Below are 19,141 nucleotides of genomic sequence, written 5' to 3' on the forward strand. Positions count from 1 at the left end.
TGCTTTATGTGTATTAATCTAATTGATCTTTACAACAATTCCTATAAAGTATAATTATTATTCCAGTTTTGCTGTGTGGAGAAGGAAAGCACAGAGAAGTTAAGTGACTTGCCCAAGGTTACTAAGTTGGAATTTGAACCCAGGCTGGTTTGAATAACTGTGCTCTTAATCATTATACTGTCTGAAGTTATACAGCCTTTCTGAAGTTATCTCAGAATCTTCTCACATTTCACTCCAAAAAATAATGGAAAACAAATAAGCACGTTATTTCTGAATCCAATTACTGTTCAACTAGAGCTACTGGTAGAAGCAAAATAACAACAATAAAGATAGTTTCAAGCTTTATTGAAACTCTCACTAGAATGGATAACTCTGGAGAATATAAAGGAAATATACCAATTAAGGAAAGTTCCCACCAATACTAATACATTACAATAGTATAGTATAGTATACACTTACACTATTTCCCTATTTTTCAATCCTGTTTTTTAATAATCAACTGGACTACTTTTCAAATGGAATCAACTTTCACTTGTAGAACCAGAGTACATCAGAGCCTTATTTCTAGGTTACTGCTCTTCCAACTTGGTTCCCTTCATCACTTTAAGTATATAATATCTAAGTATAGCACTGAGTACTTTGTATACCCTCAAATACTTGTACATTGATCAGTTCTTCAACAAAAAACTGTACTTCTGAAACCAAACTACTATTATAATTAAACCATCACAATCACAAACCACTCTTTTATCAGCAATTTTTAATAAAGGTATAATTAATGTCTCATAAAAGTTAAATTAATTAACCCAATGATACTCAATCCTGGCTGCAATTAGAGATGACTATCATACTTTTTAAAAATTACAGATGTCTTAAAAGCTCCTCTGGTGATTCTAATGTGCAGTCAGGGTTAAAACCACTGAATTATCCCTACTCTCCATTTTTAATAAAAATTATCAAACATTAAAATAGATAATGCTACCTGCAAATGTTATTGATTTATGAATGTTCGCTAAATTATGCCTACTACCATTCTCAATCTAGCCAGCACTAAATTTATTACACAAAATTAAGTACATTCCACAAAGTAGTAATAATATTACACATGTAACTTACCATGAACCTTCAGAAGGAGTAAAGAATGGGATCCTCCTATGTTCTCTGGATAGCCTGTCACATTGTATTTTTCATATGTAATCAAAGGTTGCTGAGAATGCTTATGAATCTGACCTGAAATTTAAAAACAAAAAAAAAAAAGAAGAAGAAGAAGACGAATTACTTTCTCAGGAGAGAAGGAATGGAGAGACAATGGCATGGCATGGCAACAAAATTTCTTAAGGTAATAAAAAATAAATAAATTTCAATAGAGATGATATATATATACTATTATATATTGATATTATATTAATACACATGTATTAATATAATATAAATATATGTAGTATTAATATATAATAATATTCATTATGTATAAAATTAAATCTGTGCATGTATAGAATTATTCCAATTAGTCTGTGTATATGGGTATGTATGGGTGTGTGTTCATTCTGGGGATCTATCTTACAGAAATATTTACTTTTTAACCAAAGGTATATCTATAAGCATGTTAATAGATACTTTCTTTTTACACTGGCTAAAAAAAAATTTAAACAAGCTAAATGTCCATCATTAGGAGAATGAGTAAATAAATTATGGAAAATACATTATTTTTAGGATACAATGCAAGTGTCAAAAAGAATAAAAATATTTAAGAAATTTGATATGAGATATATATGAATCTGTTTCAAACAAATACGTATTAGACCACAGACTACATCTCAGTGATTTCCAAAAAGAAGCATTTATATAGGTTATATTATCTATCTAAAATGAAACAAATTAACAACAGAAAGCTAGGAAAAAATGGTCCAGCTAGATATTTTAAAAACTCCTCTTCTAAATAACCCTTGGGTTAAATAGGAAATCAAAACTAAAATCACAAGTCTTCTTAAGACGAATAACAATGAAGGCACTTCATATCAAAACACGTGATGTAATTAAGGTACTATTCAAAAGAAGTTTTTAATCATCTTAAAAGCATTTCCTTAAAAAAATATAAAAAGACTTTAAAGTATTGAAATAATCATTTAATTCAACATGTGTTTAAAACAAAATATAACCCAGAAAACCAAAAAGGAGGATTGATTAAAAATAAAGGTAGAAATTAACAAACTAGTAAGTCTAAAACTGAGAAAAATCAATTCTGTAAAAGGCCAATAAAATCGATTGATTTTTTGACAATCTGACCACAAGATAAAAAGAAATATCACAAACAATATTAGATATGAAAACAGTGACATAGCTGCTGATATAGAACATATTCTTTAAAATTATATGAAAATGCTATATACAACTTTAAGTCAGCCAAAACTATTTCAAAATCTAAATAAAATGGATGAATTTCTGAGGAAATCTGGAATTACAAAAATTGATCAAAGTAGTAGTAACTCTGGAGAATTATAACAATAAAAATTTATTTTATTAGTCAAATATTTCCATTCCTAAAGTCTCAGGCTGTTACGTGGATGAGTTCTATCATACCATTTAAAATTTTTTTTAACTTTAAAAATTCATATTTATTTAAACTCTTGAGTTCTTTCTATGAGATTTTCATAACACTGAAACCAGAATGAGGCCGACATGCACACGCACACAAACGCACAGAATCCTATGACCATACACCAAAATCATTTATGAATATAGATGTGAAAATCTTATTGGTGAATTAAATCAATTATGCAATAATAAGAATAATAAGACATGACTTTCATCCCAGGAAAGTGAGGATTGTTCACCATTCAGAAATCTACAAAAGTAATGATAAACTTCAGCACACATCCATGACATGAACTCTTTGTAACATTAGGAACAGAATATTTCCTAAACACAATAAAATATATCCAGAAAAATACAACAAATACGACACAACACTGAATATCAGAAGCTTTCCCATCAAAATCAGGGATAAGATAAGAATACTTGCCATATCACCACTGCCATTCCACATTTTTCTGAGAGAAGTAAACAATGCAGTGAGACAAAGAAAGAAAGAAAATGAGGGCTACTATGCCTGTCATTATTTGCACAAGATATGATGTTTCATCTAGAAAATCCAAGACCATCAACTGGAAAACTAGGCGGCTACATTCAAGATAAGCATTCAAAAATCAATAACTTTCCTATACACCAACAAATTTAGAAAATGTAAGAAAAAATAATCCCATTCACAATAGTTTGTATTAGAAATCTATAAAATACATAAGAATAAAGTAACAAAAATAAATAAGCCCTACAGGAAGATCTGAAGAAAACCACAGGATCTGAATAAATGGAATATCCCAATATATTCCTAGATAGGAAGACTCAAGGACGTTGATTATTCCACAAATTAATCTAAAATTTCATTTCAATTCCAGTCATAACTCCAATAGGATTGTTAATGAAATTTGATAAATCATTTCTGAATTTTATCTAGAAAAGCCGATACACAAGGAAGAGGCAAGAATTCCTGAATTCCTGAAAAAGAAGGCTAGGAGGGGTATCATGCTTTATCAAAATTCACAACCTATTATTAAGCTATAGTAATTTCAACCAGTGCAGTAATAGACAAACAGATCACTGGAAGAATAAACTATAAACAAGTTGATTTACTGAAAGAATTTTAGTGTATGATAAAAAGGCTTTTGAAACAGTAGAGATAAAATGGACTATTCAAAAACTGGTGTTTGGACACCAGGTTATTCATTTGTTGAACTATTATACCATGGCCTGTTATTACAGAGAAGATCCGAGATAAAGCAGAAAACGAGAAGTTTTATATCGTGAACACCTAGAGACCCGCGTCAAGAAGAAAGAGACGATAACTATCAGAAGCTACAAAAATGTCAAAAAGAAAAGAATGAAAAAAACTATTGAAAATGACAAGAAACACACTGAAGAATCTAAAAATACTGTATTAGTAGAGTGGTAGTGATAAAAACCAGACCACATTCCTAACAGCCTGAGAGTCAAGTTGGAAGAAAAGTGTTTTTAAACTCTGATCCACCGTGGAGCCATGGGCTAAGATAAACTTAACCTTCATTAAAGCAGAGGTCCATCATTAAGTTTGAAGTTCTATTGTATGGCTCCATTATAATTTAGGCGTTATGCTCTAAGGAACGTTGGGTTCATGTGTAGTACATGGCTCTACAGTATTATTCTTAAATTGTCAAAATAACAGGTCATGTGATAACAGGGTCTCTACTTCATTAATTATTTAAATTGGTAGATTTCCAAATTGGGAATTACTTATTCATCCAAGTGAGTTCTATCTTTCAGTTCAAACACTAAGCATTTCACATGACTGCTTATTTCATGATAGGACAAAGTCAGCTTTCTGGGGGCAAAACAGCAGTTAAAAAAAGGTTATAAATTGGTTTTACTAAATATGACAGTACTTTCAACTCTCTATCTTTAGTTTGCTTCTGACCCCTCTTCCTAGGTGACTTCTCCCGTTGTGGGCCATTTCTCAACATTTTCTTTTTAAAGGAAAATACGTATCTTGTTTCTTTTCATTGATCAGGTCTGTAAATGTGTGCTGAAAAAAAATCAGAGTTTATTTATAAACAGAATAATTTACTCACAGAGAATGTTTTTTTCCTCACTGACTTTGTGTAATGCATTAATTCCATTTGTCACCAATGGATTTCACCAGCCTTGTTTACAAGGGAATCGGGTACAAATTTCTACTATTTTGTTTGCTGCATTTAGTAGACATGAATGTTTAATAGTTATTAAATTGTGATGTAAATAAATGTGACAATATTCAGGTATCTGCTTTCTGAATGTTTCAAATTTCAATCTATGAGCATTGTTGACACCCAGAGAAGAGAATAAAATTACCTGTGAAAGGGTGAAAAAAAAAAACTCAGCAGTTAGAAAAAGAACAGAAAGATAATTATGTGCTAGCTTACAGAAAAATAAGGATAACATGAAAAATTCGTAGAAAATGAAAACCTGAAAAGTTACCTGAAATCTGAAAATGTTAAGCCATTTCCCCTGTATCTTAGTTTTGATCACTTTTGCTGAATCACTTTTGCATATCTGGATGAAGAAAGTAGTTAATTTTTCTGTTTTTACTAATAATGTAGCAAGCATCCTTCAGAGCTTGGCGTCGTCTTTAAGAATCACCTGAAGCATCTGACTTACCATGGCGTTCCCTCTGACCTTTAGTCGGCCAGTAAACAATGCCTCCTGAGCATCACGTTTGCCCAGGACGACCTCATTCTACATTAACATGGGTTACAGAGATTATATGATTGCTTTGAAAAATGGTTTCAACCTCACAAAGTCTCACTGCTTTTAAGCAGTGTGCAGCGTCTAAATGATCCACATACACATGACTAGATAACAGAAGCGACAGTTGATTCATGTGGTAACTGTACTTTGTTCCCCAATACAAGGGAACTAGAAAGTGAATTCCCTGAAGCGGTAACGTTTAGATCTGTTTTTTTGAGGTTTTGTTTTGTTGCTTTGCACTCCACCAGTTATAAAAAAAGGGGGGGGGGCTTCCCTCATGACTCAGTGGTTAAGAATCCGTCTGCCAACGCAGGAGACACAGGTTTGATCCCTGGTCCGGGGAGATCCCACATGCCGTGGAGCAGCTAAGCCTGAGCACCACAACTACTGAGCCTGTGCTCTAGAGTCCACGAGCCACAACTACTGAGCCCACGTGCCACAACTACTGAAGCCTGCATGCCTAGAGCCCGTGCTCCACAGCAAGAGAAGCCACGACAATGAGAAGCCCGCACACCACAAGGAAGAGTAGCCCCCACTCTCCGCAACTACAGAAAGCCCAGGCACAGCAACAAAGACCCAACACAGTCAAAAAAATAAAATAAATAAATTTTAAAAAAACAAAAATGAGTCTGTGACATATGTATATTTTTGTTAATAAATGTACTATTGTCTTAACACATTGTGAACACTATTAAAATAGAAATTTTTAATGAGATAAAATAAATCTAAAAAAAAAGTTCTGGTATTGTTTTCTGTATCCCCTGGACTACCTTACAATATGTACACCTTCGTTGGAAGAACATTGTCCTAGAGCAGTAAGTTATCGAGCCACACTATACAGAACAATTACCTGAAATGCTTGTTAAAATGCAAATTCCAAGCACAAACAACAGAGATTCCATGAGTGTGGGATGGAGCTTGGGAACCTGCCTTTTGAGCAGTCATTCCAGATGGTTCTGAAGCAGGTTATTTGAGCCCCATGCTTTGGGAAACACCACAAAAGACAAGGTAGAGATTTTCCCTACCATGCCACGAGCACAGCAACACCAGCAGGAAAGGGAGATAAAACAGTGCTCTATTCTGCACATGAATCGTCCACGAACTAGGCTTTTCCAGGAAAATATTAGAACTATTACTTAACATATTATTTCTATCAGAAAATGCATTCCAAGTTCTACAATACTGGCCTAAGAAGAAATTTTTGGCATCACCATACACCCAAAACCACACCTAATTTATTGCACAACAGAATTCACCCATTTAAATGACACTGCTTTTCTTTTAAAGTATAAACTTTTTAAGTATAAACTTTTTTAAAGTACAAATGCAAACTGTTAAAATCTCCTAGCAATTTAAGTCATCCATTCAAGTCAGTAATCATTTATGGAGTACCTATAACATGCTGGGCACAAAAGGAAGCAGTTTGATATGATGAAAAGGGCACAACTCATAATTTCAACAGAGTTGGGTTTAATTCCTGACTCTGCTACTTGTTTGATTTTGAACAAGTTACTTCACCGCTGTAGGCTCCAGTTCTCTTATCTCTACAATAGACAACATAATATCTATTTACAAAGCCTCTGTGAGAAATAAATGAGATATATGTAATGTACAATTAGTGATAGCTGCAATAATAACAATAAGACAATAACCTGTACTTCAGTAATATTTGTTTAAAAATGCAAATATTTGACCTTCTCCTTAAAAATTCATTTCCTACATTTCCCATGTTACAAAGTGAAACACTTGGGCTCTGAGGTCAAAGAGTTTAGGTTCAAATTCCAACTCTACCATTTACTTGTCTGAGCAAATGACTTAACCTCTCTAAGCCTGTATCCTGCCAGATAAAATAAGGTTAATAATAGTACATATCTTATGTAGGTTTCTATGAAGATAAAAATGAAAACCTTAATGATAGTGCTGAGCCAGCAACTGGCACTCATTAAGTACTAAGTAATTTTTGTTCCTTATTATCATGTAACCAGGAAATTATTTCCAGCTACGTTTGCTGTTGCTGGTGAAATAAGAATACACGATTTGACTAAGATAACCTAACATATCATCTACAACTAAAGCTGCAAATATTCCTAAATTTTCTCTAACACTGAGTTGATATTTTGTCCTGCTTTAAAACCTTTTGAATCCCTACTTTACTTACAGTACAAAATTTAAACCACATGATAGAATATAAACTATATATAAAATAGATAAACACCAAGGTCCTACAGCATAGCACAGGGAACTATATTCAATATCTTGTAACAAACTATAATGGAAAAGAATCTGAAAAAGTATATATATATATATGAATCACTTTGCTATACAGCAGAAACTGCCAGAAACTAACACAACATTGTAAATCAACTATACTTCAATTAAAAATAAACCACACGATAGAATACGCAAGGCTTTTCACAATTCTGCCTGTACCACATTTCTGTTCCTCCTCCTCCTTTACCTCACCCCCATCCTTCCATTCTATATGCTTAGCTTTTCACCATTTTCAAAGTAGGCCATATGCTCAAAGTTTGGGGGTAGTATTATCTCCAGGGAGATGAGTCACTACATATTACACTACCTTGGCATTTCCTGCAGTTCTTCGGAATATCATTAGCCAAGCCCTTAAACAAAATCTAATTATTCTTATTAATATGTGTTGCAGTACCTACCAGGGCAGTCTTAAGTATAAACTAAACATTCAAACTCATAAAACTACCTTAGGCTACACTTGGCATCAGACTGATTGAGAAGGATGTAGGACAGGAAACACAGCACACCTGCAGGGCACCATGAGGCATTCTTTTTCAAAGGGAGGTCCTGTGGAAGCTTACTCAGCTGTCCAGGAGCTATTCTCTTTACCCCTCTCTACCTCCCTGGAGAAAGCTCAGGTCCATGGCGATGAGATTCATATTGGACAGGGCATCCACAAGAGCCAATATCTCCTGCAATAACCCCAAAGTCCTGCTTCTAGTATCCCTGCGAAGGATCTGCCAACATCACTGCACTCAGGGAAACCCAAAGACATGGCTTCTCACTAGGTATTTACAGTTACTCCTGGTCCAAATGCAGTCTACCGACCAGAAATCACTTTTATCATAAGCAGGTTGCCTTATAACCCAGTTAACACTACCTTTACCTAGTTTCCAGGGGAACAAAGCTAGAAGGTCAATCAAAGTCAAATTGTCAGGCAAAAAAGGAAAAGGGTTTAATAACCCTTTACCCACAAATGTATATCTTAAAAAAGATCAATTACCATAGTCTCTCCAAAAAAGGAGGGAAAGGAATAAAGTGACGAAAAAAAACTTAAAAAGGTAGTTTTTTATCAATATACTTACCATCATCAGCTGCACCATCTGCTAGAAATATGTAGTAGCTTGCATTTAGATCAAATCTATTCTTAACCCCAGGAAGGGTAATGTTTCTTCTGAAAGAACACTGCATAACACCGTCCGCCAACCTCCAAGCCATATCCTCAAGAGGATCCTGCAAACACATACAATGGGTCTTCTCGGCACTTTCCAAAGATTTGCTAAAAATAAGATATGATCAAAATCCTGGCCTGTTTAATTTCCTTTCCCTAAGTTCCCCTGTGCATGTTTTGTCTGCAGTGTCATTGTTTTCCCACTTCCTCTTTGAAGAGTACCAGAAACATATTCTCCCAGTTTGTCTTTATCCCACTTGGCAAAGATAGTATTTTTACTACCTAGGCTAGAAACTGGCAGATGTACTAACTTCATTTGGCCACTAATATACAATCAACAACACTGAAGAAACACTTAGCAAGTAATACTCTAGTGGCCAAAATGCAACTGGGGAGAAGTCCCAACCCCACGAGAAAGCTATGCAGAGAACATAACATGTCATTAGATGATAGCTACTGCTCCAACAGAGCTCATTTGCTTGTCAGTTGCCATGTGAAAATGACACTTCTCTACCAGAAATAGGCCATCTTTGGCACAGGTGCCAACAACAGGCACTTAAGACTATTGCCCAAGGCACTGAACCAGTACCTACCATATGTGTGCCTCTTTCTCACCAATCAAGAAATTCTGTGTCACTTACATAAGCCTCTTAAAATCTGTCTGTAAGTTTTTGAAAAGGGGCTGATGCTTTGACCCTTTTAATAAACCATAAAATATTTTTTGTAAGATGCATTAAAAAAAGGATTTAAGTAACACAAGCAAGAATTCATCTTTTCCTCAAACTTTTCTTATGCTTTCTAAAGCATAGAAAAGGGGCACAGTATCTGTAGTTAATACTGTATTATATACTGGAAATTTGCTAAGAGAGTAGATTTCAGGTGCTCTTATCACAAAGAAAAAGTAACTATGTGAGACAATGGATACATTTATTAGCTTGACTCTAGTCATCATTTCACTATGTAAAAGGATATCAAAACTTCATGTTGTACACCTTAAATATATGCAATTTACATATATATATATATGTTAAAAATAAAACACAGAAAGGCTTCTCCCAGATTATAAGAGAGGAACCTTGCTGCCAGGCCCCTGCTTGGTCTCTGCTGCTAACTGCAGGTTTGGAAGCTATCTTGCAGCATAGCCATGCTACTGTCAGCCACATAGCCAAAAGGTGGACTGGCCAGATGGAGATTCTCAGAATTTTCACACCTACCCTGGAGTCCATTACAGGGTGACTTCGCCCTGTCAGATGGGAAGGTTGTATGTGCACAGTCTGACCTTCAAGAATACACACATAAGCATCATCATCACCCTGAAAAACAATTGCAAATGAGAAAAAGTTCAGGGGAATTTTGTTTCTTTAAAAAAAAGTCCCTGGGGCTTCCCTGGTGGTCCAGTGGTAAAGAATCCGGCTTCTAATGCAGGCGATGTGGGTTCAATCCCTCATCGGGGAACTAATATCTCACATGCCACAGGGCAACTAAGCCCATGCGCCACAACTACTGAGCTTGTGCGCCTCAATGAGAGAGCCCACGTGCTCTGGAACCTGCGAGCCACAACTAGAGAAAGAAAACCCTCATGTCATAACCAGAGAGAAGCCCACACGCTGCAAATACAGAGAGACGCCTTCGAGCCACAATGAGGACCTGACGCATCCAAAAAAAAAAGTCCCTAATGTTATCAAATAGTATTTGATGCTTTTAAAACATAATTTACTGACTGAATTTTAAAATGATAACACAAATTCTAAAGAATTGGCTGTCTCATATATTAACTAAAAATGATTGTCGGGCTTCCCTGGTGGCGCAGTGGTTGAGAGTCTGCCTGCCGATGCAGGGGACACGGGTTCGTGCCCCGGTCCGAGAAGATCCCACATGTCGCAGAGCAGCTAGGCCCGTGAGCCATGGCTGCTGAGCCTGCGCGTCCAGAGCCTGTGCTCCGCAACGGGAGAGGCCACAACAGTGAGAGGCCCGCATACCGCAAAAAAAAAAAAAAAAAAAAAAAAAGCATTTATAAATAAAGATTTAAGTACCTTGGGTCATGTAAAGGTAGTCTGAAGGCTGCCAAAAAAAAAAAAAAAAAAAAGAAAGAAATAGCAGGTCATAAAAATATCCTAAAATTTTTTAAATAATCAAAAATAGAAACAACCACTTTAAAAGTATTTTTGACGTTGATTTATTTTCCCCCAATTTAGGCAAACAGGTGTACAGATTATTTTAATCATCAAATAGGATTTCTCTGTAAATCAACTGCACCTGCATAATTAAGTCTTTTATAAACATTGTTGATGAGTACTATACTAGAAACATAAGATTTCTAAGTAAGATAAATATATAATGAATTAGAGATAAAGGTTTTTGTGTCATCTGTGCCTACAACTTAGAAATAACTGGTCTACTTGCAGGCTCCTCATCACAACACTCACTGCAACAATACTGTCTTTTCCTCTGGCTGACAGATTTTATGTGACCAGAAAAGGAAATGTGTTAGTATACTTTTGCATGAAGTTTGGCTACAAAGTGACTAGGATATTTTTAATGAAGTGACTAGAACACATATCTAAATGTGTACCCTACCTTAGACATGCACCTTAATGAAGCTACACACTTATTCCAACAAGGCTACCATTGTTAACCATTGTTGGATTCATCTTCAGAGTTTCCTTCAGAGCCAGTTCCATTCACACAACAACAAGCCACCAACTTTCCTTATTGCTTTACAGTTACATTTTATTTTTAACCCAGCCCCCTTATGCACCTTAGGCATAAGGTTCATTTTTGCCAGAATTGAGAAAACCCAAAAGGATATGCTGTCCGTCTAATGGTAATTACAAAAGGGAAATGGGCAAAATGTTTTGAACAATTGCAACATCATTTGAACAAGTATAAAGTTTCCCATAAAAGCAACTGTAAAAAGGAAAGAGTCATAATTTATATGTTCTTTTTAGAAGCCGATGACATGTCTTCTATCTCATAGGTTTAAGGTATACCCTTTGTTGACTGAAAAAAGATAATGAGTGCATTCTGGAACTATATAGTAAAAGATACACGTCATATCTTATATTGCAATGACATCCTCCTAAAAAAGTTACACCTGGCTTCCTGCAATACTTGCAGCCAGTGTAACAAGGACCACCGTGATTAGAGTGCACTTTGAAGGAAATTACTGGTTCTTCTATCACAGATTCTCAGAGTTCCTTTTCTCTTTTTTTGAAATAATGATTTCCTTAAAAAGTGATGTTAAGTTTAAAACCTGACAGGAAGAAAACTCTCAAGAAAAGACGCCTTGCATTTGCTAATGTGGAAGTAAAAAGCCTTCTCCATTTGTAGCCATCCCCCTCCACAGCCAGCTCTGCTGGAACAGGACTGACACATGTCCTGGCCTTTACACCCTTCTTCCCTCTCCCTGGGAAATCAGAACGCTAATGCAAAACTCTGCTCTTCCACACCACAGCACAAGGCTGCCACCTACAGAATCTTTTAATCCATTCAGCACTACCCAAGGAGAAGAAGAATCAGGTGAAAAATCAATGCTGCCTTCTGTAGACCTGGTAAAGAATCCATTTATGCCTGGACATGCCAGGTTTAATTTTCTGTTTGGGAAATGTGCCGATGATGGGTGTCAAGCAGAGAGGCAACCCATGCTGTCGTTGCTGGCCACTTGAGAAAACTAGGAGTTGAAAAGCATCATAAACCACATGAGATTTTATGCAGAGCAACTTTTTCTTAACTGCACTTCCTGTTTATCACAGAGATAGACAGACAGAGGTAGACAGATAAAGTGGCAAATCCACTGGAAATACAACTTTCCTAATGTCCTAACTTTCCTCAGGACAGTCTTGTTCTTAGAGGTATGTAATTGCCCAACTCAAAGCTGCTTAACTTAGAATCTAAGTTAGTTTCTCTGCCCTCCCTTCCCATTCCTCCCTTAAGTACGATAATTTGACTCTGGAACAAACAGTTAAACTGCTATTGATGAGAGCTCACCCCAGTGACTCTCCTTTCATTACCACTTATGTAAGTGAGAGGTACAAACCATCCATTGGTCATGAGAAAGTGCAAAGGATAAATAGCCTTTACTGGGACCTCTCATTTCAACCATCACTGACTCGGCATCTCGTGTGAAGGACAAGAAGACACAGGCAAGCTCCTTCTCCGGGTCACAGTTCAAAGGACTCCTAATACAGAACTTCTTGTTCCCACAATCTGAAGCATTGAACTAGGAAAATGACAGGGTGGAAAAAAGTCACTTATCAAACAGGCAGTTCATTTCCAATGACAGAAGAGCTACTACTTTGAAGTATGGGTTTTAATAAGAATACGTTTTCATAATAAGGATTCAAACAAGGGAACAAAGACACATCCCAAATTAGAAATTATCAAAGCAATAGTTAGGTTGTGAACTTTTAAACTTAATTAATTTTAATTAAACTTTAGAAGACACAACATTAATTGGACTGTAATTATGCATTAGTATTAAAATCCCTTTAATACACAAAATACTTCAAGTTAATTATGTTCTGGAGCAAAGTTTCTGGTAAATTTTGAGAATTTCTTAGGGAATATTTAGGTCCACATTGAAATTCTTGCCTAAAGGGTATCCTCTAGCTTTTAGAGGTGGAATTTTTAAAAGCAAACAAACAAACCGTTATCAAGTTTTGTATTTAGATCCTGGACTCGGCTTCTAGAATTCAGGTTCAAATTTGACATTAAGACAAAGTAAGAAAAAAATGGTTACTCCTATATATACCACCACTCCAAATAATAGTAAGAACAATTTAGTGGGGGAGAAACAAAAATACTCTACAATGATTTAATTCAGAGCTTCTTGGTGTGGCAAATAAGAAAAGAGTATTGAAAAATGTCAGCTCTACAATCTAACAGGGCAAACAAGCAGTTATCTTGTGTTAGAATGAGTTGTGACATGACATTTCAGAAGAGAGCTAAACATTACTTTAAGTAATTAGATTTAATGGGAACTGTACAGAAAAACTCTCATTTCTTCTTCTACTCTACCAATACTTCTGGCCACCAAGTGGGTACGGGTATTTCCCACACTAAGCAATTCTGCAATTCTTTGGAGACATCGGCTGTGTGTCCTACAATTCAATTCTGTTCTGACACTATCCACCTGAAGTTAGTGTCAGATCCCACAAGTGAAGGGCTCAGTCCCACAAGACTGCACCCACTGCAGACGCCAATCACAAGCCCCAGGTTGTCACCTGCACTTCTGAATGGTCGGCCATAAATTGGAGGTTTCCAGCACCTAATCCTCAAGTTGGATAATTTACTAAGATGGCTCACAGAACTCAGGAAAATAGTTTACTTAATAGATTACCAGTTTATTACATTGATAAAAAGATAACAACCCAGGAACAGCCAGATGGAAGAGATGCATAAAGCAAGGTATGTAGGAAGGGGCACAGAACTTCTGAGGCACCACATTCCCAGCACCTCCACATGGTCAGGAACCCAGGAGCTCTCTGAAACCCATATTTCTGGAATCTTTATGGAGGCTCCATCACGTGGGCATGATGGATTTTTAGCTCAATCAGCCTCTCTCCCTTTTCTGGAGAATTGGGGGAGGGAGCCTGAAAGCTGCAAGCTTCTAATCATGGCTTGGTCTTTTTGGTGACCAGCCCCCATACGGGAGCCCACCAAGAGTCACCTCATTAGAACAAAAGATGTTCCCATCATCCAGGAAATTCCAAGGGATTTAGCAGCTCTGTATCAGGAACTGGGGTCAAAGGCCAAACATTAACAGAAACCAGGCAGACGCTGTTTTATTTTTTTCCTTATTATTTCACAGGAACTTAAAGAGAAATCCTAGTAGAGTGGAGAGAACAAGTTACGAGGAGCTAGGAACCATGGGTTTTGATCTCTGCTCTCCCCTTTACTCCATCATGTTTGCTAAAGAACTTATTCTCTCAGGGTCTCTTTACCTTTAACCATGCAGCAGTGACCCTGAGGTCTCTCCTAGTTCTCTACAAATGCCATCATCCTGTGACTCTGAATGAACCCCTCTATATAATTAGAGATTATAAACTTGGTGCAGAGATACAATCAAAAGCTCTAAAAAGCGCTAAAGCCTTTTATATGAATTTATGGAAAGATAATAATCCTGTCAACAGATTCCTACTGGGAAGCTCAGGTCCAAACTGACTGTGGACTCCCCTAAAGCAGCTTTTAAATAAATAAACATTAACACTAAATAAACTGAGAACTAGCGCAAATAATAGATCGAATTGTTTGGTCAAACAAAAGTTCATAATAATGTAATCAAATGGCTCATCCTACATTGCATAATGTAGAAAAGAAGGAAAACAAAATGAGACACTGTATAGGAGTAGAAGAGCTTTATTTAGTATGAGGAAAAAAAGTTATAAAAAGACAAGAGGGCTTCCCTGGTGGCGCAGTGGTTCAGAGTCCGCCTGCCGATGCAGGGGATACGGGTTCGTGCCCCGGTCTGGGAGGATCCCACATGCCGCGGAGCGGCTGGGCCCCTGAGCCATGGCCGCTGAGACTGCGCGTCCGGAGCCTGTGCTCCGCAATGGGAGAGGCCACAACTGTGAGAGGCCCGCGTACCGCAAAAAAAAAAAGACAAGAAAGGGAAGGAAGAGGAAAAAATGAACTAATATTTACTGAATATCTATTAAGTACAAAGCCATTAGAAACCTTATATTCATTCCAATGTTTAGTTCTCGTAGTAATACTATGTAAGAGCTAGATATTATTTCTCATTTTACAGGTGAAGAAACTGAGATTTTAGGAATTAAGTAATTTTTCCAAAGTCAAACAGAAATTAGACAAATCAGGATTCAGGCCCAAATTTGTTCTTGCAACTGTAATAACCTACTTTAAGACATTTTTCATTATATTTACTTCTGAATTAATAAGTATAATTTATCAGAATTGCTTTCAGTAAAACCTTTCTAATGTTTCTAACATGCATCACCCTTTCTAAGGTATGTTTTTTTAACAGTAATTCTTTTGAATCAGAGGGCTTAACTGGAATTCTAGCTGATAAGCTTGCAAAAGAGTTTCTGTGGTTCAACACACAGAATTCCCCAGTACTCATTGGCCTTAATGAAATAAGATCAAAGAGTTATATCACCATTTCAAGATTCTCCTCCAAATCTTGTCTAAATTTAGCTTAAGCTTTAAGTTCTCTCTCCATGTGTGATATTTGGCTGTGTTTTTTGTTGTTGTTTTATTTTTTTAAAAAGAAAAAAAAGAATGGAAGAAAGCTGCTGCTTCAGATTTACTTTCAAATGAAAACATATCCACTGCTAGTATAGACTACATGTGAATGTCATAACCACATTTTGAACATGCAGGGTCTTACACTCCTCTTATTCTAACCTATAAATCATAATGTTACAATGAAGACTTCCTCCTGATTTCCTGAAGGGAATTCAGAAACTTGCTACCACAACCCAGGACAGCTACTTCTCTACACATTCCCAAGCACAGAACCACAATTTCTAAGGAAGCTGTTCCTTTAGATTGCATTTGGTGAAACCATAAAAAATGTTACTTACTGATTTGGTTAAATGGGAGACTGGAGGTAATGTTGGCATAGATGCTATTGTAGCTTTAGGTGTTGTAAAAGGAAGGACGTTTGATTGTGAAATTATAGGACTAGGAATCTTCACCCAGTAGATTTTGTACTTCTCAACAACTGTGGCTCTGAAATGCAGTACCAACGAGAGTGAGATTAGACAGAACCATGATTGTGGCCCACCATAATCAAATCGAAAAAAAAAGTAATGAACTAGGGACATACCACTTAATACAGGTATACCTTGGAGATATTGCAGGTTCAGTTCCAGACCACCACAATAAAGTGAATATCACAATAAAGTGAGTAACAGAATTTGGGGGTTTCCCAGTGCATATAAAAGTTATGTTTATACTATACTGTAGTCTATTAAGTGTGCAATAGCACTATATCTTAAAAAAACAATGAATATACCTTAATTTTAAAATACCTTATTGCTAAAAAATACCATCATCTGAGCCTTCAGCAAATTATAGTAGCAACATCAAAGATCACTGATCACAGATCACCATAACAATATAATAATGATGAAAAAGTTTGTAATATTACAACAATTACCAAACTGTGGCACAGAGACACAAGGTGAGCAAATGCTGTTGGAAAAATGGTGCCCATAGACCCACTCAATGCAGGGTTGCCACAAATCAATTTGTAAAAAGACTCAATATCTGTGAAGCCAAATAATGCAAAGCACAATAAAACAAGGATACCTGTAATACCTGACAGAATTTCGTTTGAGGCAAATCTCTAATGACTCTCTTCCATTTCATCACCAAATGAATTTTAATTACTCTCTCTCTTTCTCTCTCTCTCTCTCTCTCTCTCTCTCTTCTCTTACTTGTCTGTTCTCTGGGCATATTCACAGCAACCAGGAATGTCAGACCCCGGGACTAAAGTGCACAGATTTCCACTCCTGACATAAGAGAACATACTACTACTACACTTTTCACAGTGGTCAATTTATTCCAAAAGCCATGTGTAACAGGCAGCTACAGCAAAAACCTATATAGAGGCTGCATAAGCAACCATCAGTTCTTACTGGGGTCATATCCCCTTTCTCACATTCCACTCAACACACAGGTGCAAAGCTGCATTACTGTGTGCCGGTGACCTGTGCACAAAGTGAAGCAGAAAATAGTGACAGCCCAGGAAAGCAATTCACCCTTTAAAATATATGTCTATAATACCACTCAGGAATCATTATAGGGCTTTATGACATTCCATTTCCCCCTTGCATGTAAGATTAAGAGAGAAGTACTATTCTAATTCTACTGAATTTCATAATTCTGAGGAGCACACATGATCTTACTTTTTTGACAATCTAATCTGCAAGTTGTGACACTGCAAAAAAAAAGTCATCCAAATTTCAGGACTGCTTTTTTTCATATTCTCATACTAATACAGAAACAAATCTTTAAAAAAGTATTATACCATATAGACTCAAGTATTAATTGATGGTTTTATTAGTGTGAAGACACTACAACACTTCATTCTCTCAACAAATGTCTATTAAGTGTCTATTAGGTCCTTGGTCCTGTGCTAAGTGCTCAGTATATATGCTGAAAAAAAAAAAAACAAACAAAATAGCAAAACAGCTACTTATATCAGTAAGGTGGTGTCATTACTACACCTCACTGCTGCCATACAGGTGAATGTCCAATAGGTATAAAAAAAGATACAGACTATCATTATTTCAATTATACTAATTACAGAGTTGTAAACTCTTCTACTCACAGAAACTTTATGTGATTTGGGGCACTGCTTGGAGGATTCCAATAGACTTGAATTTCTGTTTTTTTGGATGGACTTGTGTGACTCACAGCTGATCCCTGAAATAAAATGGAAAAGAACTACCATTCAGACACTCAATAGCTCAACATAGCTGGAACTACAGCCATTTTGCAAAGTAATTTATCATTGCATGACCTTGGCATTGTGGTAAAGACTATTTTATTTAGAACAGGGACTCAGGTGCTCAATAAATACATGTTGATTGATTGACACCAAATTAGCAGCCAGCTCTATGAATAAACTAGAGTCAGCAGAAATTTAAGAACTGAAGAGAGTTATGAATACTGGGTGTGTTGATGCTATATAAAGCCTGCTCATTATTTCATTTATACTGTAAGTTTCTTTTTTTTATTAATAGATGCAAACAGAATGCAGAAGATTCATCAAAAGAAAAAATTCCTGCCTCCAAATATGCAATATTATATTTAGTAATTCCTTTCTCTTGAACAATCTTGTTTCCCACACTCATTCACCTGGCAAATTCCTACACATTCTTTGAGGTCTAGCTGAGATCATCTCCTCTCTCTCTCAATTCCCTCCAGCCTGTGCACAGCACCTCTGCTATGCTTCTCACCCACCCTGTGTATGGTTCTAATCTAAGTCATCATACTATTCCACTTATGTGTCTGTCCTATATCCATACGTTCTACTTATGTGCCATATAGCATATGTCCATATGCTTTACTTATGTGTAAGGCTATGAGCTCTTCAAAGAACAAGTCCTGTTCATCACCATACCCCATGCAGGAAAGTTCCTGGTATAATAAATGTTCATTAAACTAATTAATTACAAAAATTAGACCTCTGTTCCACTCTAGAACTCTATCTTCAATATTAACATCTTTAGAAATTCAATATAATAAGAGTCAATACTATATAAAATATCAAAGCCATAAACTCTTCAAGCTACAACCCTACCTTTTCTAGGATGTTGTATAAAAATATCTTGCCAGTAGAAAAATTAGGGGGAAAGTTTGATCAACATGAATGTACTCAGATGTCTGCAATGCATGGGTAATGTCATTGTTTATCTTGCAAACACCACCTTGTAG

At 36.2% G+C, this 19,141-nt stretch overlaps 1 protein-coding gene across 1 annotated transcript in view; it reads right to left on the reverse strand.

Annotated features, from left to right (window-relative positions):
* FRRS1 (ferric chelate reductase 1) overlaps window positions 1–19,141 on the reverse strand; it is a 43,332-nt gene that overhangs the window by 13,195 nt on the left and 10,996 nt on the right. Inside the window, exons 4-9 of the mRNA XM_059077536.2 lie at window positions 18,033–18,127; window positions 16,279–16,426; window positions 12,774–12,956; window positions 9,952–10,050; window positions 8,652–8,799; window positions 1,117–1,230 (exon numbers count right to left, since the gene is read on the reverse strand). Coding sequence (XP_058933519.1) covers window positions 1,117–1,230; window positions 8,652–8,799; window positions 9,952–10,050; window positions 12,774–12,956; window positions 16,279–16,426; window positions 18,033–18,127 — 787 coding nt within the window. The remainder of the gene's footprint in view (window positions 1–1,116; window positions 1,231–8,651; window positions 8,800–9,951; window positions 10,051–12,773; window positions 12,957–16,278; window positions 16,427–18,032; window positions 18,128–19,141) is intronic.

The sequence above is a fragment of the Kogia breviceps genome, chromosome 1 (assembly GCF_026419965.1).
Source record: "Kogia breviceps isolate mKogBre1 chromosome 1, mKogBre1 haplotype 1, whole genome shotgun sequence".
NCBI classification, from domain to species: Eukaryota; Metazoa; Chordata; class Mammalia; order Artiodactyla; family Physeteridae; genus Kogia; species Kogia breviceps.